Source organism: Schistocerca gregaria, chromosome 2 (assembly GCF_023897955.1).
Source record: "Schistocerca gregaria isolate iqSchGreg1 chromosome 2, iqSchGreg1.2, whole genome shotgun sequence".
In the NCBI taxonomy this organism is placed as follows: Eukaryota; Metazoa; Arthropoda; class Insecta; order Orthoptera; family Acrididae; genus Schistocerca; species Schistocerca gregaria.
The window spans coordinates 654,440,340-654,465,165 of record NC_064921.1 but is presented as its reverse complement, the minus strand read 5'-3'; the positions used below and the strand labels follow the sequence as shown (position 1 = coordinate 654,465,165).

At 38.4% G+C, this 24,826-nt stretch overlaps 1 protein-coding gene across 1 annotated transcript in view; it reads right to left on the bottom strand.

Moving 5' to 3' along the window:
• Window positions 1–24,826, bottom strand: part of LOC126334688 (ribosome biogenesis protein BRX1 homolog) — a 51,617-nt gene that overhangs the window by 24,722 nt on the left and 2,069 nt on the right. The window contains exon 3 of the mRNA XM_049997171.1: window positions 19,160–19,280. Within this exon, the coding sequence (XP_049853128.1) occupies window positions 19,160–19,280 (121 nt within the window). The remainder of the gene's footprint in view (window positions 1–19,159; window positions 19,281–24,826) is intronic.

Sequence of the window (24,826 nt, the reverse complement as noted above, 5' to 3'; positions counted from 1 at the left end):
TTGGTTCAAGAATCATAAAAGAAGGTTGTATACATGGAAGAATCCTGGAGATACTAAAAGGTATCAGATAGATTATATAATGGTAAGACAGAGATTTAGGAATCAGGTTTTAAATTGCAAGATATTTCCAGGGGCATATGTGGACTCTGACCACAATCTATTGGTTATGAACTGTAGATTAAAACTGAAGAAACTACAAAAAATGCTAATTTAAGGAGATGGGACCTGGATAAACTGAAAGAACCACAGGTTGTAGAGAGTATCAGGGAGAGCATAAGGGAACAATTGACAGGAATGGGGGAAAGAAATAGAGTAGAAGAAGAATGGGTAGCTCTGAGGGATGAAGTAGTGAAGGCAGCAGAGGATCAAGTAGGTAAAAAGACGAGGGCTAGTAGAAATCCTTGGGTAACAGAAGAAATATTGATGAAAGGAGAAAACATAAAAATGCAGTAAATGAAGCAGGCAAACAGGAATACAAACGTCTCAACACTAGATCGCGTGTTAAGTGCAAAATGGCTAACCAGGGATGGCTAGAGGACAAATGTAAGGATGTAGAGGCTTATCTCACTAGGGGTAAGAAAGATACTGCCTACAGGAAAATTAAAGAGACCTTTGGAGAAAAAGAGAACCACTTTCATGGATATCAAGAGCTCAGATGGAGACCCAGTTCTAAGCAAAGAAGGGAAAGCAGAAAGGTGGAAGGAGTATATAGAGGGTCTATACAGGGGCAATGTTCTTACACTAGATCGCGTGTTAATGGAACAGGTGGTAGATGAAGATGAAATGGGAGATAGGATACTGCGTAAAGAGTTTGACATAGCACTGAAAGACCTGTGTCGAAACAAGGCCCCGGGAGTAGACAACATTCCATTAGAACTACTGACGGCCTTGGGAGAGCCAGTCATGACAAAACTCTACCCATCTGGTGAGCAAGATGTATGAGACAGGCGAAATACCCTCAGACTTCAAGAAGAAAGCAGGTGTTGACAGATGTGAAAATTACCAAACTATCAGTTTAATATGTCACAGCTGCAAAATACTAACGTGAATTCTTTACAGACGAATGGACAAACTGGTAGAAGCGGACCTTGGGGAAGATCAGTTTGGATTCCGCAGAAATGTTGGAACACGTGAGGCAATACTAACCTTATGACTTATCTTAGAAGAAAGATTAAGAAAAGGCAAACCTACGTTTCTAGCATTTGTAGACTTAGAGAAAGCTTTTGACAATGTTAACCGGAATATTCTCTTTCAAATTCTGAGGCGGCAGGGGTAAAATACAGGGAGCGTAAGGCTGCTATTTACAATTTGTACTGAAACCAGATGGCAGTCATAAAAGTCGAGGGGCATGAAAGGGAAGCAGTGGTTGGTAAGCGAGTGAGACAGGGTTGTAGCCTGTCCCTGATGTTATTCAATCTGTATATTGAGCAAGCAGTAAAGGAAACGAAAGAAAAATTTGGAGTAGGTATTAAAGGCCATGGAGAAGAAATACAAACGTTGAGGTTCGCCAATGACATTGTAATTCTGTCAGAGACAGCAAATGACTAGGAAGAGCAGTTGAACGGAATGGTCAGTGTCTTGAAAGGAGGATATAAGATGAACATCAACAAAAGCAAAACAAGGATAATGGAATGTAGTCGAATTACGTCGGGTGATGCTGAGTCAATTAGATTAGGAAATGAGACACTTAAAGTAGTAAAGGAGTTTTGCTATTTAGGGAGTAAAATAACTGATGATGGTCGAAGTAGAGAGGATATAAAATGTAGACAGGGAATGGCAAGGAAAGCGTTTCTGAAGAAGAGAAATTTGTTAACATCGAGTATAGATTTAAGTGTCAGGAAGTCGTTTCTGAAAGTATTTGTATGGAGTGTAGCCATGTATGAAAGTGAAACATGGACGATAAATATTTTGGACAAGAAGAGAATAGAAGCTTTCGAAATGTGGTGCTACAGAAGAATGCTGAAGATTAGATGGGTAGATCACATAACTAATGAGGAGGTATTGAATAGAATTGGGGAGAAGAGGAGTTTGTGGCACAACTTGACTAAAAGAAGGGATCAGTTGATAGGACATGTTTTGAGGCATCAAAGGATCACAAATTTAGCATTGGAGGGCAGCGTGGAGGGTAAAAATCGTAGAGATGAATACACTAACCAGATTCAGAAGGATGTAGGTTGCAGTAAGTACTGGGAGATGAAGAAGCTTGCACAGGATAGAGTAGCATGGAGAGCTGCATCAAACCAGTCTCAGGACTGAAGACCACAACAACAATAACATATTAGGGCCAGTCAGAAAGGAATGTCTCCTTTTTATTTTACAAACAAAAGTAAATGCCACATACATAGGATAACAGCTGTAACATTCACAATTAATTTGTCAACTTCTCAATATTACCACCATATTTGACCACAGTTTTTTTCCACCTTGAAACAAGAGCACGCATACCTGCATATTTGTGGTTCCTCAGTCACCAGTGCAAAAATTTTTTCAAGGTCTCTGCATCCCCTCCAATGAGTTGCTTGAGTGGACAGTTGGAAGTCTTGTGATGCAACTTCAGCACTGTATGGTCGATGGGGAGAAGGGCAGAGGGGTGGGGGGGGGGGGGGGGGGGGAGAGGGGAGTGGGGGGGGGGCACACATCCTACTGGTTTTTTCACCAGTGGTGAAGTGACTGTTTTCTTGCCTTCCTCTGTCATGCAAAAGAAGGGACATCCGCTATAACTTTTGGTGGAAAGACTCCACGAAGTTCTGCTCTCAACTTCTTGAGGGTATTGTGGGCCATCTCCAAAACATAAACGAGAATCATGTGCTTTGCACCCCAAAAGACTGGTGCCACAACCTTCCCAGCAGAAACATGAATACATCGTTCTGAATTTTTTCCTTGTTGATGATGTGTAATTCAATTCTATCAACTACCTCTTGGACTCAAGACTAAAAAAAAATTAACCCAAGCCTTGTCTGCAGTCACAGTTTTCCCCGAAAAGTCCTCCCCTTCGACAATGAAGCACTGTAAAACGTTGGCTGCAGTTGTTTTCCTTGCCTCTTTAATATGGTCAGGCAACATTTTCAATAGCTACTGTGCACAAATTTTGGAGAAGTCCAGTTATTCAATAATGGCCGTCACACTACCTTTGCCAATCGATAACTGGCAATACAATTCATCTGTAGTTACCCAATGGTCAATACAAATGATTTGGTTGGCATCCAGAGTAACCAGCTGCTCGAAGTTGCATTAGCCAACTACGTTTGTCCTTCAGCTTCTCTACAGTGATGACCCACTGCCTAATGGTGCTGAAATCTGCCATAGGATCTCCATGTAACATCATCAGCCTTTCATGAATGTAACTGGGCATATCACCGTCTGCAGTAAGAAATTCAGCCCCAGAATGCTGTGTTATATGTAACTAACTTTTGATGGGCAAAAAACTCAGCACTAACACACATAGTGCTGTCATCTCTTGATGCAGTAAGCTGTTTCTGGACTGTAGAAGAAGAAAAAGAAAATAATAGGCATTACTTCCTGACTGAGCTTCATATATTAATTTCTACCAATGAAGAAACTTCTAATGGGTGTAAGTGTGCCAAGTACTGATGAACTCTCCTTTTTATAGGCAATAATTCAGGAGACTAAGTTAAAACCTTTGTGGCTCTACATTCATCAAATCTGTGCTAATGCAAGTGTTTTTTCAAGAGTGGGTTGACTGTTCAACAGACACAGAGTACAACAAGTTGGGCAACATCTTCAATTTTCAGGGATTACTTTGACAAAGAACTGAATGCAGAGTTCAAGACATTGTTATAAATAAAATATTACTTTAACACATTGCTATGACTTCAATAATGATTTTAGCCTTCCATCTTCCAGTTCTGCATTGAATGAAAATACTAGTCTTATGCTGATACCTCTTAACACCATGTCAATACTGCAGCTCACGGCCCAGGACGCTATTGTCACATATAAGGTCTAATGGCTATGCCAAATTCTTGCAAATCCTACTGAAGAGTGACTTGAATAATGAATTCACTGTAAAATCGAGATTCTGACGACACTTCATTACAATGGCAATTGACACAATTAGAGGGGCTGTGAAATCACCATTTTTAAATTTATGAACAGTATATAGACAAAACTGCTGCTTGGTGCTGCATCAGTTTTGAAAAATGAATTGTAAGGTGATGTTATCAGAGTAACTGCAGACAAAGTGCACATAGCAAAAGAAATTGATTTCACTTATTTTGGTGATAGAATGTTTACAAGATTCTTCTGGAATTAAGCAATGAGCATCTTATAACAAACTGAATTTGATACTAAAATAACTTACATAATATGAGTTGCATTTTAGTCTAAACGCAGCACAAAATTATTGTAAGAATTGGCCCATTGCAACATTTTGCATACAATTTACTGTCATTTAATTGCTTTTGTCACACACCACGTTTTGTGTTGTTGTGGGAGCTCAACATCAGTGTCCTTACTATTACCGCATGATATGAGTAGGGTTAAAACACATGAAATGCAGATATGTTGAAAAACTCCGCAACACAGAAAATGTTATGGGGAAGGCTAACCAAAGACTGTGTTTTATTGGCAGGACACTTAGAAAATGTAACAGAACTACTAATGAGACTGCCTACACTACACTTGTCTGCCCTCTTTTAGAATACTGCTGCGCAATGTGCGATCCTTACCAGATAGGACTGACGGAGTACATTGAAAAGGTTCAAAGAAAGGCAGCACGTTTTGTATAATTGCAAAATATGGGAGAGAGCATCACAGAAATGATACAGGATTTGGGATGGAAATCATTAAAAGAAATGCGTTTTTCGTTGCAATGGAATCTTATCAAGAAATTCCAATCACCAACTTTCTCTGCTGAATGTGAATATATTTTATTGACATCGACCTACATATGGAGGAACGATCACCACGATAAAATAAGGGAAATCAAAGCTTGTACGGGAAGATATAGATGTTCATTCTTTCCGCACGCTACACGAGATTGGAATAATAGAGAATTGTGAAAGTGTTTTGATGAACACTCTGCCAGGCACTTAAATGTGATTTGCAGAGTATCCATGTAGATGCAGATAGCATTCTCTCTCTCGCACTCTTCCTCACATTAGGACACACTGTTATTCGTAACAGTACTAATGTGAAAACTGGTATATGACGGACTATTAAAATATTGTGATCAGATCAGAAAAGACTCACAGGTGCAAGTCAAGAAAAGCTGGTTGCCTGATTACTAACATAACTGGATGGGCCAACCACTCACTGTACACACTAAAATCTTCTGCCTAACTGCTTATGCAGAAGGTCAGACAAAACTATAATTGGAGAAATCCTGTCACACTACTTACAATTGAACACACGTCTTCTACTAAAACAGTTTCTACACACCCATCATAATGCACACTACACTCAGTTAAAATATGGTGAACTGTAATCAGCATGCCATATGCATGAGTAATGGGTAATGGGTAGTTCTTCACATCTAAGAAGGAAGGCATGTGTTGGGGGCTGTGTCCTATTTATAGATGTGATAAGTAGACTTTATCACTTCTAAGTGGTTGGAAGAGAGAGTGCCACACCCTTATTGGCCCTTTCACTGACTGCAGCTTGTCCAACATGCCCAGCCACTCTTCCACATTGAGCACATCAATTGTGTATGAAAAGATTCTATATAAAGCTAGTAGAACACGATAAAACCACAACTGGTTAATGTAACTGGAGAATCAGGAGTTCTATTCAAAGTATAGTCTTTAATACTAAATTAACAACATTACATTTAGCACAACTACACACAACGCTGTTTACTAACAGTTTATTATTAATGCTACAAGGTGTGTCAGAATGGACTCCCTAATTTGACGGGTGAATGGAAAAAAAAAAAAATCAACAGAGATAATTAAAAATGCCATTTTAATTTCATTAGGTTTAGACAATTATATCATCCAGGCGACGACCAAGGCTAGCCATGCTCATACTGAGTGGTTTAAAAAAGTATTCGAGAACTGTCTTCAGCATATCTTGTGTTATTCCAGTGATGACATCTGTAATTTCCCTCTTAAGAGCTTCCAAGGTCCTTGGTTGAACTTTGCAAAACTGCATGACGTGTCAAATAATAAATAATAATAATACTAATACTAATAATAATAATAATTTTAGGAGGTAAAAATTTCTTCAGCATCTCACAACAGTGCACATAGTTCGCAGTAACAGCTGCATCTTGGGATTCAAAAAACAAAGGTCCTACAATGCCCATGGAGGACACAGTGCACCAAACTGTCACTCTGGGTCTATGCAGGTCTTTGGTGAAGTTTGCCAGGGTTTTCAGTCACCCAGTAATGAAAATTTTGCTTATTTACTGAGCCAAATAGGTGAAAATGTGCTTCATTGCTAGACCACAGAATATTTTCGTTTTGCACTGAGGCAAGATTGCATTGCAAGCATCTGAACGTTTGACCCAGTCTTCTGGATTAAGTTCTTGAACAAATATCAACCTGTATAGGTGTAAAAGAAGGCCAGGGTGTAAATTTCGCCTTACAGTTCTGGACGATATTCCACGAACAGAAGCATGTTTCCACAGAGAGTGAAGACTGGAATTGTTCAATGGGCACTCAATGCCATAATGTTTTCAGGTGTCCTCACACTTTTAAGTCAGCCAGCTGGTTTTCTAGGAAGTGCACATCCTGTCACCCTAACACTAGGAATACACTTCTTAATGGTATTAGCAGCAGGAACACTGTCATGACAATTCAAGCCAAACCGCCTATGATAAGCCCTCTACCTAGCCACCACACTATCATTGTTTTTAAACTACATTTCTATGACAAGGGCTCTATGCTCACCAGACATTGGCATGGTGACTATAAAAAAATGGTGGTGTTTCCCCACCTAACGCCACTGCTCCCACTCCACTACTGCACCTGCGTGCTCTATGGTGATTGAAATTAGGAAGTCCATTCTGCCCCACCTTGTATTTTTAACATCAAATCCTCTTTGATATTGTATATCTTGACGTGTTCCACCCCCCCCCCCCCCCCCCATTAACCATGGAACTTGCCGAGTTGGTGGGGAGGCTTGCGTGCCTCAGCGATACAGATAGTCGTACCGTAGGTGCAACCACAATGGAGGGGTATCTGTTGAGAAGCCAGACAAACGCGTGGTTCCTGAAGAGGGGCAGCAGCCTTCTCAGTAGATGCAGGGGCAACAGTCTGGATGATTGACTGATCTGGCCTTGTAACATTAACCAAAACGGCCTTGCTGTGCTGGTACTGCAAACGGCTGAAAGCAAGGGGAAACTACAGCCGTAATTTTTCCCGAGGGCATGCAGCTTTACTGTATGGTTAAATAATGATGGCGTCCTCTTGGGTAAAATATTCCGGTGGTAAAACAGTTCCCCATTCGGATCTCCGGGCGGGGACTACTCAAGAGGATGTCGTTATCAGGAGAAAGAAAACTGTGTTCTACGGATTGGAGCAATGAACGTCAGATCCCTTAATTGGGAAGGTAGGTTAGAAAATTTAAAAAGGGAAATGGATAGCTTAAAGTTAGATATAGTGGGAATTAGTGAAGTTCGGAGGCAGGAGGAACAACACTTATGGTCAGGTGAATACAGGGTTATAAATACAAAATCAAATAGGGGTAATGCAGGAATAGGATCAATAATGAATAAAAAAGTAGGAATGTGGGTAAGCTACTACAAACAGCATTGTGAACACATTACTGTGGCCAAGATAGATACGAAGCCCATGCCTACCACAGTAGTACAAGTTTATATGCCAACTAGCTCTGCAGATGATGAAGAAATGTATGATGAAATGTATGATGAGATAAAAGAAATTACTCAGATAGTGAAGGGTGACGAAAATTTAATAGTCATAGGTAGTAGGAAAAGGGAGAGAAGGAAACATAGTAGGTGAATATGGATTGGGGGGAAGAAATGAAAGAGGAAGCCGCCTGGTAGAATTTTGCACAGAGCACAACTTCATCATAGCTAACACTTGGTTCAAGAATCATAAAAGAAGGTTGTATACATGGAAGAAGCCTGGAGATACTGACAGGATTATATAATGGTAAGACAGAGATTTAGGAATCAGGTTTTAAATTGTAAGACATTTCCAGGGGCAGATGTGGACTCTGACCACAATCTATTGGCTATAACCTGTAGATTAAAACTGAAGAAACTGCAAAAAGGTGGGAATTTAAGGAGATGGGACCTGGATAAACTGAAAGAACCAGAGCTTGTAGAGTATCAGGGAGAGCATAAGGGAACAACTGACAGGAATTGGGGAAAGAAATACAGTAGAAGAAGAATGGGTAGCTTTGAGGGATGAAGTAGTTAAGGCAGCAGAGGATCAAGTAGGCAAAAAGATGAGGGCTAGTAGAAATCCTTGGGTAACAGAAGAAATATTGATGAAAGGAGAAAACATAAAAATGCAGTAAATGAAGCAGGCAAACAGGAATACAAACGTCTCAAAAATGACATCGACAGGAAGTGCAAAATGGCTAACCAGGGATGGCTAGAGGACAAATGTAAGGATGTAGAGGCTTATCTCACTAGGGGTAAGATAGATACTGCATACAGGAAAATTAAAGAGACCTTTGGAGAAAAGAGAACCACTTGCATGAATATCAAGAGCTCAGGTGGAAACCCAGTTCTAAGCAAAGAAGGGAAAGCAGAAAGGTGGAAGGAGTATATAGAGGGTCTATACAAGGGCGATGTACTTGAGGACAATATTATGGAAATGGAAAAGGATGTAGATGAAGATGAAATGGGAGATACGATACTGCGTGAAGAGTTTGACAGAGCACTGAAAGACCTGAGTCGAAACAAGACTCCCCGAGTAGACAACATTCCATTGGAAGAACTGACGGCTTTGGGAGAGCCAGTCCTGACAAAACTCTACCATCTGGTAAGCAAGATGTATGAGACAGGTGAAATTCCCTCAGACTTCAAGAGTAATATAATAATTCCAATCCCAAAGAAAGCAGGTGTTGACATATGTTAAAATTACCAAACTATCAGTTTAATAAGTCACAGCTGCAAAATACTAACGCAAATTCTTTACAGACGAATGGAAAAACTAGTAGAAGCCGACCTCGGGGAAGGGGTTTCGTAGAAATATTGGAACACGTGAGGCAATACTGACCCTATGACTTATCTTAGAAGCTAGATTAAGGAAGGGCAAACCTATGTTTCTAGCATTTGTAGACTTAGAGAAAGCTTTTGACAATGTTGACTGGAATAATCTCTTTCAAATTCTGAAGGAGACAGGGGTAAAATACAGGGAGCGAAAGGCTATTTACAATTTGTACATAAACCAGATTGCAGTTATAAGATTTGCAGATTGGCAATACAAAAAGACTGTCACAAATAAAGCTTTCGACCATTAAGGCCTTGGTCAACAATAGAAGTGTCTCTCTCTCTCTCTCTCTCTCTCTCTCTCTCTCTCTCTCTCTCTCTCTCTCACTCACTCACTCACTCACTCACACACACTCACACACACACACACACACACACACACACACACACACACACACACACACACACACGTACGATTGGAGTGGCGACTGGGTGGGGATAAGGAGGAGGCACAGACAGAGAGCGGGAGGGATAGTACAGTGAGGGTGGCAGACAGTGAAATCCTGCAGGTTAGACGGAGGGCATTGGAGGGGGTGGGAGGGGGGGGCGCGACGACAGAAGTAGTGGAAAAGGAGAGAAGTTCAAAGACTGGGTGTGATGGTGGAATGATGGATGTTTAGGGCTGGAATAGAAACAGGGAAGGGTCCCGATGGGCCCTAACAATTTTTTAAAGATTTCTGTACTACAATGAACATAGTTATTGACTCGGTAACCTACATTTATACAAATACTCACAGAAGTATAACGACACAAAAGCTGCATATTTCTTGATTTATTTCTAAACTATTTTATTGTTATCTGCAAAGAACATTAAAAGTGTAATATAGCTTAATAATTCCCAACAGTCTTCCTTTAAATGTGGCTGTCTGTTGCTACATGTCTCCTCTACAGCAAGCAGTAATCTATTCTAATTCAAGAGTAACATACAGGGTGTTCCAGAGTCATTGCATCAAATATCTAGGGGTAATAGATCAGGGGGAACAACTTTTGTTACAGGAAAAATGTTTGCTGATGCTACACAGCAACACTGTAAGTGCTTCATTATTTTTAGATTTCCAGAAGGCTTTCGATATCATTCCTCACATGCGTCCTCTAATCAAACTGTGTGCCTACGGAGTATCACCTCAGTTGTGCGACTGGTTTCATGATTTACTGTCAGAAAGGTCGCAGTTCGTAGTAATAGGAGGAAAGTCATTGAGTAAAACAGAAGTAATATCCGGCGTTCCCCAAGGATGTGTTTTAGGCCCTCTATCATTCTTTATCTATATTAATGACATAGACAATCTGAGTAGCCGTCTTAGATTGTTTGCAGGGGATGCTCTCATTTACCGTCTCTTTAAGTCATCAGATGATCAAAACGACTTGCCAACTGATTTAGATAAGATATCTGTATGGTACAAAAAGTGGCAATTGACCCTGAATAGAGAAAAGTGTGAAGTTATTCACATAAGTACTAAAAGAAATCAGCTAAATTTCGAATACATGATAAGCCACACAAATCTGAGGGCTGTAAATTGAACTAAATACTTACAGATTACATTTACAAATAACCTAAATTGGAATGATCACATATATAATATTGTGGGAAGAGCAAACCAAAGACTGCGATTCATTGGCAGAACACTTAGAAGGTGCAACAGGTCTATCAAAGAGACTGCTTACACTATGCTTGTCCGCCGTATTCTGGAGTACTGCTGTGCGGTGTGGGATCTGCATCAGGTGGGACTGATAGATGACACTGAAAAAGTACAAAGAAGGGCGGCTCATTTTGTATTATCGCGAAATAGGGGAGATAGTGTCACAGACACGAAATGTGAATTGGAGTGGCAATCATTAAGACAGAGTCTTTTCCTCCGATTGCAAAAACATTCTGTTGGCACCTTGATCACGATAACATAAGATAAATCAGGGATCGCACAAAGAAATTTAATTGCTCGTTTTTCCTGCGTGCCATTCAAGAGTGGAACAGTAGAGAGACAGCATGAAGGTTCATTGAACCCTCTGCCAGGCACTTTATTGTGAATAGCAGAGTAATCACGTAGATGTAGATGTAGTATATTCACCAAGAGCTGGGATGAAACGGAAACAGTTTCATGAGACCAAACACCATCTATTCCAGAAAACATTCAGTGTTCATGCGATGTGTAGGGGTGTACAAAATTCTTTACACATACTGTGCAGTTGGCCGCAAGGCCGACGCCGCTCATGAGGAACAATATACTACAGAGACACTGGGCTGATATCACAGCACAACATGCGTCACTCATGAGGAAATCTGACTTATCAACTTAAGCTACAATGTAATGAAATAAAGCATTAAAAACTGACAGGCAGCATAGCATACTGAAACACAAGTGATTTTAATAGCCATATTAGTCACAATTATGTTAAAGGCCGACAAAAATAAGTTCATTTAGTTGAACGTGAAATGTTTTTATTCAGGTTTAAATAAAACACTCTACTCTCTCCTCTATAATGCAGTCTAATTTCCACATTTGAGTTTCACTTTTTCCACTACATGGTGGGCACACTTGGTCCACTCTTCTGCAGTCACTGTCACTACTGCTTGTTCCAACAGTTCAACCTCCAACATTTCATATGTTCTGTTTTTTATCTGGGGGGCTCTCATTTCCTGGGACTAATCCAGACAGAAATACTTGTTTTGAGAAGTTTATGGTGTTATTTACCCACATGTTACTTTGGGTATATCGTGCGTTCAACCATGTCTCGTCCAAATGGCAAATGGATCTTTCTTCTTCTCTCAATAGTTTAACAGCTCGCAGATAATGCAGTCTCCATAAAAGTACATCAACATGTCTATTACTATCCTATCACATCCACATCAAACATGTTTAGAATTCATTTCTTTCAATAATTTACAAATTGTAGTTTTCCGTTAATTTCCCAAATCTGGATCTTCATTCACATCACCAATTGACAATCTGCTAAAAAAAAGGAGGAAAAAAAGAAATTGATTTACTTTCCTTCACATCGCATTTCTATCGAAGTTGTCAATACTTTCTGAAATATTCTACTGAGATTTATCTTTCTTAGGAGGCTTCAAAGAGTTCATGACCTTGTACTCAATAGAACACAGTACTCATTTAATAGAAGAAAAAACCAGTCCAAGTTGCAAATATTTTATTTCTCATTCAATGACTAGTTTCTGGCCGAGACCCATTTTCAAATCAACATAAAGGCGAAAATGGCATTTCAGAAGATGTCAAAAAATGTGTAATACATTTACAGTGCATGCCCATTATCGTATGATACACTAAAAGGCGACCAATACCTGTAACTGCAGCTGTTTTCAAAACTGCGTTCATCACTAAGTCCTCTCGATAAAACAGCTCTATTTTATACATATTAAGAAACACGTTTTCCAGAAGAGCTTAATGATTTCTTTTTTAATCATTTCTTGGGTGGACTCAAAACTGACATGTCTCCCTCACTCGCTGTATCCGTGAATAATGAGTTTATTCTTCTGTGATACTAAATAAAAGAGAAAGTATGAACCATGCAATGCTATTGGATGGGCACACAAATTAAGAATTTCAAAATGCTAAATGTGATTACTAGCACTGATACTTATGATAGTAATTAACAGCTCGTCTTTCAAACATATTTAAAGATAAACTTTACAACCAGATTATAAAATCACCACTGTATAACAACATACACAATGAGCTTGTACCTGCAACAGATAAGGTCACACCGAGTGTGCTCCCCCTACCTTGTTCACCCTTTGACAGCAGCACTTTTGTCACGTGGCTTGATGTGTTTACAGGTCATCTCTTGTTTTGGTGAACGGAGTATAGGCATCTTTTGTAACTAGTTATACTCTCAATAGGTAGAAGTGTTCATATGCCAAGTGTCTTACCTGTAATCTTGTCACATGCTTTGTGCCAAAGAGGGTACATTGAGCTTCTAAAATATCTTTCTCCACTTACAGACACTGATCCTTAATGTTTTCTTGCAGAAAATCACTATAAATTTACTGGAATATGTAGTATGCAGATGTAGCACACCTTGTTAGTGCACTCTGCAGGTATGGTGTAATCTCATCAACCAAGGGCCAATGAGTTCAATAAAAAGATGCCTAGTGTCAGTGAACATTCTGCTCTAATGAAAGTTGTTCCTCATTAGATGCTCTTGTCATCCCCAGATGTTTTATGCAAAGGCTTTGAAACATCCTCTATATTGTTCAACATTAAGATTCCCTATGAACTTCTTTATGCTGTCCAGTTATTAACACTGCTATTAAGACACTTTGTTTCTGTTTGTTTCGAAATTCCCGGATCCTACAGGGAGGTGGACAAAAATATGGAAACACCATAAAATACAACACATCACCATGCCTAATACAGCACAACATTCAAAATGCTTCCTCTCATCTCGGAATGGGTAAGTAGCAATCCCATATGTTTTTCAAGGGAATCTTATACCATTTTTCTGCAAAACAGTGGCAAGTTACGAAATATTGTTGGAGGTGGATAGCTATCACACACGCTCCCCTCCAAAGTAAACCAACAAAGGCTCAATAGCATTCAGAATTGGCTACTGACAACCAGGAGAGATGCAGAACTCATTCTTGTGCTCCCAAAACCAATCCTGGATTATGTGAGCTGTGTGAACAGGGCTTGGAACACAACATCACCACTGGGGAACAACACTGTACCTCGGGACAGACCTGAACAGCCAAAATGGTCATATAATCATTGGCAGAAATGCGAGCTTGTGGAGAAACCATGGGGCCCATGTTCTTGGACATAAAATCGGCCAGCAAATGGAAACAACATGAAACATGACCATCTGACCAAACTACATTATTTCATTGCTCCATAATTCAGGTTTTATGGTGTCAGCACTAAATTTACTTGTTATGGGAATTTGCATCACTGACGAGTAGTTTTAGAATTCCAGCTTGCCCTGCAGTTCCCTGCTTTTGAAGCTTCTTTTGCGTTATTTTGGTGCTGGCAGGGTTTTCCAGTGCAGCATCCAGTACTGAAGCAACTTTTACAGCTGCTGTCCTCTTATTTTTCATCACAATCATTTTCAGTGACAATCACACACACTTTCATCCGCTTTATGACTTAGTGGTGATGTTTTTCTGATTTTTCTGTATGTGGTACAAATCTCAATACAGTGTCTCTTGAAACACCAAAGACTTCAGCTACCTTGGTTACTGTAGCAACCACTATATGGGCACTGACAATCTGCCCACATTCAAATTCAATTACCTACAACACAATGGATTCGCAGCTGCCCAGAACACTGTTCCAACCACAACTGACACGTACCGAGTATGGAACACTTCAAATACAACAGCACAACCTGCAGCATTGGTTAGTATGTCTCCATTTATATTCAAGGATACATTTCTCACGGTGTTCCCATATTTCTGTCCAACACCTGTATATCACCATCATTCAGATATACACCATTCAAAATTATTCTAGATAAAATCTAGGTTAACTAAAGAACAAAAATAACCTGTAATTTGTCAAGGAACATAGCTAACACCCCCCCCCCCCCACACACACACACACATATACATCACCATATCACATTCACTTTTGCTGACTTAGGAAAATGCAAAAAGAACTTCAGTTGGATTTGGAATTAAATTTTAACTGTTCAGACATTACCTTACCAGCCTTGATGGGCAAGACTAATGCATCCTTGCACAGTGGTGCTTGACTCTGAGGTACCCCAATTTCACTGCCAGTACTTGGCCAGCAAGGGGACAAGAGTTGGTGGCATAAAGTTCTTTATTACCAGCCTTTCTGCCAATGTACTGGATTAAAGGGAGTTGGGATACCTTATATCGCCAATATTAAATTTTGGCAACTGGCTTTCCTGTATTTCACAAACCACTGTAGAATGAAAATGAAACTTTTACAATATAACGTATGTTATGGTCCTACAGCACTGAAACAAAATAACTGCATTTCAACCACTGATTTTGAGAGTCACAAATTTTTAAGTACATGGTTAAAATGTTGTATACTTTTTGTACTTTCTTCAAAATAATTTTAGTTATACTTAACATCATGGTTTATTTTAGTTCAGTAGTCTCAGTATGTACAAGCTGCAACACCCTGAAAATTTGAATATTTTGCTTCACATGGTTTCCAAGGTTCATGGGAAAAGCAGTTATGTAAATTTTCAGAAACAGCTTCTAAAGTTTGAAATGCCTAAACTTACTTATGTTCTATTTTCACTCACTCGGAAGCACTCTGTACCATGTATCATCCTCTTGCTAATTTTCCATCAGGACCCCTCAGTAACCATTTCTGCGACATAATGATCTTTATTGATGCGAATCTTTTTCATCTGTTGGAAGTTCTCTGATGCAGATTACACCAGGAATTAATCCCATAGGCTGTATCATTTTCACTATACCAACACTGCCATCATTAAAAGCAGTAACAGTATCACAGTTCCCAGATTTTAGTGTCTTTCTACTAGGAAAAACATTTTTTGGTATATGAAACCAGATGACATTGCTGAAAGACTCATTTGGATTCAGAGTCAACTCTTGTAGATTTCTTCACCTAGTCGTGATGTGCCACGTCTCTGCAAATGAGCTTTACGACTTCCGCAACTGCTGCTGGAAGGGCGTATTAATGAGTGTACAAAATGTTAGATACTTTTGATATGAATCTGGTCTGCAAGGGCGAAGTCACTGAATTGCTTTGTCATCTGTTGACAGTTGCGGAAGAAGGTAGCCCATACTGCCTGTTCCATTCTGAACATATCATCATAGTTATTCTTAAAGGCCATCCCACAGTATTGTTCCAATTAATCAATAATTTTGTCTGCCAGACTATCCTTTATGGTTTTACCATCTGAAAGTTTGTCATTTTTCAAACTTACTTTCAACTTCCTCAGCTTTCTTCTGAATATGATTAACATATACCAGTTTATCACTGGAAGACTGAGCAACTAATGTACTGCTGTATGCTTCCGAGGCCCCATCACCTGAGAACAAAAGCCTGTTTCATTCATAGTGAGACTGAAAATTTCAACAGCTGCAAAAGCACCATTTCACCATTTGTTCCTTCATAGTTCCAACACGAGATACATTTTCCTTGGTTCCATAATTTATATTTATTATAATGTTTCATTAGAATCTGAAAGTCGACTGACTTTCCAATATCCACACCAGTCACTGTAACAGCCGAATTCTCAAAACTTCTGCAAGCAACATGGGTTTATATTATGAAAAGTTATGATATTGTTTTTGGCAGTGCTACCAATAGAAATAATGTAATTTTTCCTTTGTAATAATGCAATCCACAGCCTACTTCAAGAAAGTTACCAACTTCATTTGTTCTTGAAGAAACGCACATAAAATTTTTAACATTTTAAGCAGGTGCAGATATACACACAATTCCTATGTGATTTTATTATATTTATATATAAATTATAAAGATATTGGAAAGTTTTATAAAGGGACAAAAAGCTGGAATCTAAAAACTGTCCCAACTGCACTTCATCTCCAAACCTCTCCCCAGTGTCACAAAGAGAGGGTTCCTGACACTGTTGATGGTGATCCATCCTTCAGCTGGAGATTTTGAACTCTGAAGATCCTCTGGTGCTGGCAGCAGGTTTAACCCTCTAGCTTCCCTTCATCCAGAACAATACAAACATCAACACTACGCTGTATAAGCACTCATCGCAGTTATCAACATGACACAGATAAAAACTCAACACTTAATAACAGGTCAAAGGAAGGCAATGGCAAACTGCTTCCACTAGATCTTAGCCTAGAATGACAATGCAGGGTTCCTGCATCTGGTTCCCCACCCTCATTCCCTGAGTATGGAACTACTTTGAGACATTACCATAATAAAAAATTGTGAATAGTCATTAAATGTTACTGTGTGCCACACAACAAAAAGTTGCAGAGTCACTAACGCCATTATGTACATCCAAATTACTTCTGTCTTATCTATTACATACATACCTTAACTAAACTGTAAATAACTGAATTCCCAAGCGAATGGTTATCTGACGTGCACAATATTTTACAGAGATAGAACAGACAACTTACCCGCCATTCAAAATCTATACCTCCACTAAAACAAAACAGGTTCAGAAAAGTCACAGCTGACATGTTATTTGCTTCTTGTAATAATAATAATAATAAATTATTATTATTATTAAAGAAAGGAGTTTCTTATAAACAGTCCACAATAGGGTCAATGGCATTTCTTATTTGTTCTGTTGAGCAATGTTTGTGGTAGAGCTTTCTGTGTTGGGAACCGAGGGGATAGCTGACCACAAGTATCCAATGAAAATTCAATAGGCATGCAAAGTCTCACAGTAAAGACTTGAAATAATTTTGTCAAATCAAAGAATACTTACGATCCGAGAATGCGCAGTTTTAACAAACAGGTAGTGGTCATAAAACTTAAAGCCATGATATTTGCCATAGCAACAGAAATAATTTTGTGGTACAATATACTGCCAAAATTACAATACAAATAATGAGAGACCTTTATAACTTCTGATGACTGTCATTTAAATCACTGTGGTACTTCAATTGTTCAGTGACTGTATTGGAGCTGCTTATCTTTGATACTAAATTTGTTGACTCCAATTTGGAACCAAAATATTCCCTTGCAACCTAACCAAGACCTTGTGTTATGCTACAGATAGGGCAGTCACTACAACTTTCATTGCAAAAATGCAGTAAAAAAAATCAGTTACAGCAGCCACAATTTAAGGCAACCTTAAATGCCTCAATAGTACCTCAAATCTCTGAGTAATATAAAATGGTTGCAATCTGAACATTCAAAGTAGTTTACAAATTTTTATTGCTTCTTACTGGTTATCAATAAATGTTGTTTCCACTGGTGGCAAGAAACTGATGCACTGCCAACCTACAGGGTGTTTCAAAAATGACCGGTATATTTGAAACGGCAATAAAAACTAAACGAGCAGCGATAGAAATACACCGTTTGTTGCAATATGCTTGGGACAACAGTACATTTTCAGGCGGACAAACTTTCGGAATTACAGTAGTTAGTATTTTCAACAGCAGATGGCGCTGCGGTCTGGGAAACTCTATAGTACGATATTTTCCACATATCCACCATGCGTAGCAATAATATGGCGTAGTATCTGAATGAAATTACCCGAAACCTTTGACAACGTGCCTGGCGGAATGGCTTCACATGCAGATGAGATGTACTGCTTCAGCCGTTCAATTGTTTCTGGATTCTGGTGGTACACCTGGTCCTTCAAGTGTCCCCACAGAAAGAAGTCACAGGGGTTCATGTCTGGCGAATAGGGAGGCCAATCCACACCGCCTCCTGTATGTTTCGGATAGCCCAAAGCAATCACACGATCATCGAAATATTCATTCAGGAAATTGAAGATGTCGGCCCTGCGATGTACCGCTGTTGGATCACCTGCTGCACTAGCTGCGCGTTGCCCTCTGTGGTTGCCGTACGCGGTCGCCCTACCTTTCCAGCACGTTCATCCGTCACGTTCCCTGTCCATTGAAATTTTTCAAACAGATCCTTTATTGTATCGCTTTTCGGTCCTTTGGTTACATTAAACCTCCGATGAAAACTTCATTTTGTTGCAACAACACTGTGTTCTAGGCAGTGGAATTCCAACACCAGAAAAATCCTCTGTTCTAAGGAATAAACCATGTTGTCCACAGCACACTTGCACGTTGTGAACAGCACACGCTTACAGCAGAAAGACGACGTACAGAATGGCGCACCCACAGACTGCGTTGTCTTCTATATCTTTCACATCACTTGCAGCGCCATCTGTTGTTGAAAATTGTAACTACTGTAATTTCAAAAGTTTGTCCGCCTGAAAATGTACTGTTGTCCCAAGCATATTGCAACAAACGGTGTATTTCTATTGCTGCTCGTTTAGTTTTTATTGCCGTTTCAAATATACCGGTCATTTTTGAAACACCCTGTATGTACAATTGGTGCTGACTCCATTCATGACTTTTACTGTTCTTTTTAATTCTGTACTTACTGTTCTCAACCAAAAATTTTGCACAGGGTCCTGTCGGTACATTTGATATCCACAAATATAAATCACGCTTATGGCGGCCCTCAAACAGTATGCACTTATTGCAGTTCTTCATTTCGCATATCTGTAAAAATACATAGATATACTACAAAGAGTTACAGTTAGCCTGTTGTTACATACAAAAACATAGAACGCTTGTTCTGATAAAACACAAATACTACTAACCCACTAAGAGAAGCCTAAAAGAGGTAATTTTGCAGCAAAATATAAGCTATGAGGTAATGGGCAACTGTTTTATTTTCTGTATACATCAATGTCGCTAGCTATCACAGAAATTCAATACCTCTAACACAATGAAAAACATTCCTACTATACCTATAAGACATCTAAGAACATATACAATATGGTACCATCTCCAGAAAACTTTTCTTTCAACTCACTCTGGCAATGGAAGCCTACACAGTTATAATAATTATTTGTTTTACAATTGATGTATGCTAATCAGAAGCTCTCATTCTCTACTCTGCAGTAAACACCTTACTTCTTAAAGTACCTGTGTATTTAAAAAGTAAATACTTATTAATAATTATTGGATTCCACAATGTTCAAGTCTTAAAACATGACCCTGACCAAATCCCAGTGTTATAGTTTCGTAGCCCTGATTTTCCCAATTCTACAAAAGTATAACTTTATATTAAAAACAAAGATTCCAAGACTTACCAAGCGGGAAAGCGCCGGCAGACAGGCACATGAACAAAACACACAAACACACACACAGAATTACGAGCTTTCGCAACTGGCAGTTGCTTCGTCAGGAAAGAGGGAAGGAGAGGGAAAAATGAAAGGATGTGGGTTTTAAGGGAGAGGGTAAGGAGTCATTCCAACCCCGGGAGCGGAAAGACTTCCCTTAGGGGAAAAAAAGGACAGGTGTACACTCGCGCGCACACACACACACACATCCATCCGCACATACACAGACACAAGCAACTTTCCTAGAATATAATGTTAATTACAACTTACTCAAATTAGAAAATTTAAGTTCCAGAAAATTCTCAGTGGGCTTTGTAAACCCTACTGCTTATTAACATTTCCACATCATAAAATGTACCCCCATCATTTTCCCATTTTTGTATTTACTGTTTTTGTTTTTTTACTTTTATTGTCTTTTATGTTCCCATCTGAAATATAAAAATCTGGTGGAGATGCTGAGTCACAGACAGGCATCTATCTGCGACTCAGTGTCTCCGCCATATGGTGATTAACAACTCTCGTTTTCATAATTTTATATTTTAGGATTTTGTCACTTCTGTACTATGCACAAAGTCAGACTCCGTTATCTGGCGTGCATAATATTTTACAGAGATAGAACAGACAACTTACCCGCCATTCAAAATCTATACCTCCACTAAAACAAAACAGGTTCAGAAAAGTCACAGCTGACATGTTATTTGCTTCTTGTAATAATAATAATAATAATAGTAAATTATTATTATTAAAGAAAGGACAAACAGGCATCTATCTGCGACTCAGCATCTCCGCCATATGGTGAATAACAACTCTCATTTTCATAATTTTGTATTTTACCATTTTGTAACTTCTGTACTATGCACAAAGTCAGACTCAGTTAGGGATACAAACTCTACATTGCAATGAGTAATCATCTTTTAATTTTCTATGTCAGTCAGTGCAACTGCTATATAATTCATCTACTTCGTTCAGTAGTTGTTTGGACAGCAGAGATGTTGGTTCTGACCTCTTCAGTACTGCTACTTAAAATCTGATCAAAGCAATAAAGGTTAACTAAAAAGGATCTTCAGCAGTATTGCAATAAATTAAGATTTATTGTTTCTCCAATAATCATCTGAAGAATACTGATAAATATGAACAGCCATGAGACTTAAGAGGCATCTAAGATAGGGCAGTAACATTACAAATTACATAAGATTAGTTGACATATAAAAATTGTTTGAGTGTGTGAAATGGGAAAGATGTTTGAAATCCTAAGACAAAATACATATCAAGAAAGATGGGTTATTCACAATATGCACAAGAATGAAAAAGCAACAATAAGAATGGAAGATTAAGAGAGAATATGTACAAGAACAAACAATAAGGATAAAAGATTATGAGAGAAGTGCTCAGATTAAAAAGAATGGTTAGGTGGGGCTGCATTCTTTCTCCTGTACTGTTCAACTTGGACGTTGAAGCAGCAATGAAGGGATTAAAGAGAGATTCAGATGTAGGATTAAAAGTATATCAATGATAAGATTCAATGATGACATCATTATCCTCAGTGAAAGTGAAGGAGAATCACGGGATCTGTTGCAGACTACATTGTTATACTGTGTTGAGAGGAAGGTTCGATAAGAATCATTGGCTCTGGCAGGTGACTTTATGTTAATGGCTGCTGTCATGTCACCTTTCGGTACATATATTCACAGTTTTGTTGTTAGTTGGCGAAGGCAACAAATGTTAAAGAAGGGTGGAGGGCGGTGGGGATGACTTTATAGTGACACATTAATCTGAGGTATAGATTAGGTTGGAAGATAACTGTTTGATTGTGAGTTTGCAAAGTTAACGAATGTGATACTAGAAAAATCCGGTTGTAGTGACTGATCTGTAGCTCTACCAGACATCTAGGTTAGACTGGAAGGTAACAGTCTGGTTGTGAGCTGGCAAAGCCAAAGAATCTGATACTTAAATAAAACTTGGTTGTTGTGAGAGACTGATCTGTAACTTAGCTCGTTGAAAAATGTTTCCAATATACCCTGTGACAATCACTGCACTTTTTACAAAGTCTGTTGCATATTTCCTGTGTCATTGGTCAAAGCTGACACCCATATCAAACATTCCTGTACACCCATTATACTTGGCCTTTCAATGGTCCATAGTGAGGAGACCCTTAAAGATGCAGAACATCTCAAAGTAAGAATACATAATACATATTTATACAAAAAGGATGCGCCAATATCTCTCAACTTGGCACAATCATGTAAATTCACAATACAATGAGGTGCGTACAAATGGCATAAATATTTTAGTGTGTACAGATTTCAAAACAAGGACAGACAAAACTAATGGAGGTGTCAGAAATGAGATTAACAATAAACCTATATTACACAAAGAACTAGTCTCAGACAATTCTTTTGATGCATATTATGACATATATGATACATAAACTACAAAAAATGCAAGGATGACCACTACGCAACTTTTACCAGAAAGTTAATGAACTAATTCAGCAACAATTAACATTAAAAATTACTTGTGTACGTCACTGCACCTTAATACACTTATACATTAGATATGTATTTTGGGGTGTCTCCCTTAATGGCCTCATACTATATCAGATGAGTGAATGATAGAGGGAATAAGGAAGATTTCCTTGAGTCCAAATAGGATTAAAATTTTTATGTATCAGTATCAGATTTTCTGACACTGTAGCAGAACAAACCACACAGCAAAAGATGTGCCTTGGCAAAATCTTTTAATGAACTGTATCATAGAAACTGCATATTTTTGTAATACTTAAGTATCCACAAAATATGGTCAGCAGCTTCCAAAACACTGAAATTAAGACAGTGACTGCTTGACTAGCTGCAGTCAGCCAGCCACAGGGAGCACAGGGCACATGAGGGACTTAGTCAATTACAATGTGCACAGCATAAGTGATCTACTCAGCCAATTACAATATCAATGTGTCTTTGTATGAACTCACGCAAATAAGATGAACTAAGTTTTCACATACAATTTTTGTTGTCACAAGTATTGGCTGTTTTTCGACTAACATACATCATTCGTACTTTATTAAAATGCTTCTGTTATTTTCATTTAATATGATGGCAATTTCATTTTCTATGGAAGTCTTTCAGTGAATGTTATCATTTGCATTCATCATTTTCCTTTATATCATCTTAATCCAAGTTGATTAGTTAATGCAACTACTCGACCTCTATTGTTTCATGAGACAAAAAATGAAATACTGGCAGATGTCACTATTGTCATTTCAGTGCTTTACTGGTTCACCACTAGAGTTGTATGTACAAAAGATACTAACAGTTTTCTCTAGTTATTTTTGCTTATGTTCAGACCCACCACTGCCTCCTCTGCGATATATTTCTGGAATTCACCAGAAAATGACTTCTCTCAATCACTAACACATGCAGAAAGTTTGCACGTTTTATTAATTATGTCAGCTGAAATACCTAAGTAAATTGCAAACAGTCAGGGTCTACTATTTCTTCCCTCTAGCATCTGCCCTTTTCATTTATATCTATAGCATGTTCCATAGGGAGGGTGTCTCTCACAGGATACGTTAGCGTGGGACATTAAAGAGCACTGCTATTAAAATATATAAAATATTTTTAGTGAAAGGGCTATATCCAGTACTATTTTCACCCTGTGCATATATATATATAGTTAAGAAGTGTATTTTAGCAACTGCTGCACAATACATATCTTCATTAAGGTCATTTGTTTTTATAAATACTTTTACTTTAACAAAAAATATTGAAATGCATGTATGTAACAACGTGGACTTAAACAGAATTCTACAAACACTTCATGGTGTATAGTATAGAACGGAGTCAGACACACAGCTGAATGTGTAGCTAACATCCTGACAGAGCATACCTATTGTAGTGTTTTATGGAAATGTGAAGTTTAAGACTGTACTGTGAAATATTATCTGGAAAAAGGTCCACTTATTCACAAGAACTCATGAAGTTAAGGTTCTGTTATTTTATAAATTTGACACCTGGAATTCAATATCATTCCACAATGATAAATTATCTCATTGTATTGAACTACAAAATCTGAAACATGGCTGCGAATCAGCAACTGTATAAGTCCGAAGAGGTTGAAACAATCGGCCACCCTGTTGCAAAACAAAGAGTTATTAGCCCTAAAATGTGTATAACCATTTACAAAAATTTTTCTTACATACATACAAAATATTAATAGAAAAATATTTGCAAGGTAACTGTAGTCAACTGTTACATCAAATGATGATACATTAGATTAGCTGAAGCCAAGTGGCTCTTGTCATATATATAAAACTGACAAAACGAGAATTATCACAACCCATGGCTTTAGGTAGCAGCCAGATTACATTTAGTTAAGTAGCATAATTTTACATTAAAGCAGTATGACAATCCCTTGTAGAGGCAATTTCATGCATAATGTAAAATGCTGTTATTTGCCACAAGCAAGGCACAGTTCTTACGCTCCTGTACTTTACACCCTCTGCAAACCAGTTTTTCCTGGTTTCTTGAGCCTATGTATTTGTAACAGTTGACCTTTGTCTCTGGCATGATGTATGCTTACCTTATGCAAATATTCTATTCTGCGATTCCCGTTATGATTTTATGTTGACAAGAGCCTCTACCAGTGGACATTTACCAGTGAGCATTCATTCTGAAGTACACTAAATGAAATATGGCTTGGGGTCAATCTTGTTTTATAAGTTTTATATACAACAAAACCCACTCGGCATCAGTTAATGTAATGTACCATCATGTGATGTAACAAGTGATTATGCTTACCTTGCAAATATTTTTCTATTTATATTTTGTTATGTTTGTAAAAATAATTTATGTAATTGGTTGTATCCATTTTAGGAACCATTCTTTCTGAAGATATTTTTAGAAATATTGAAACCTAGGTCAAAGG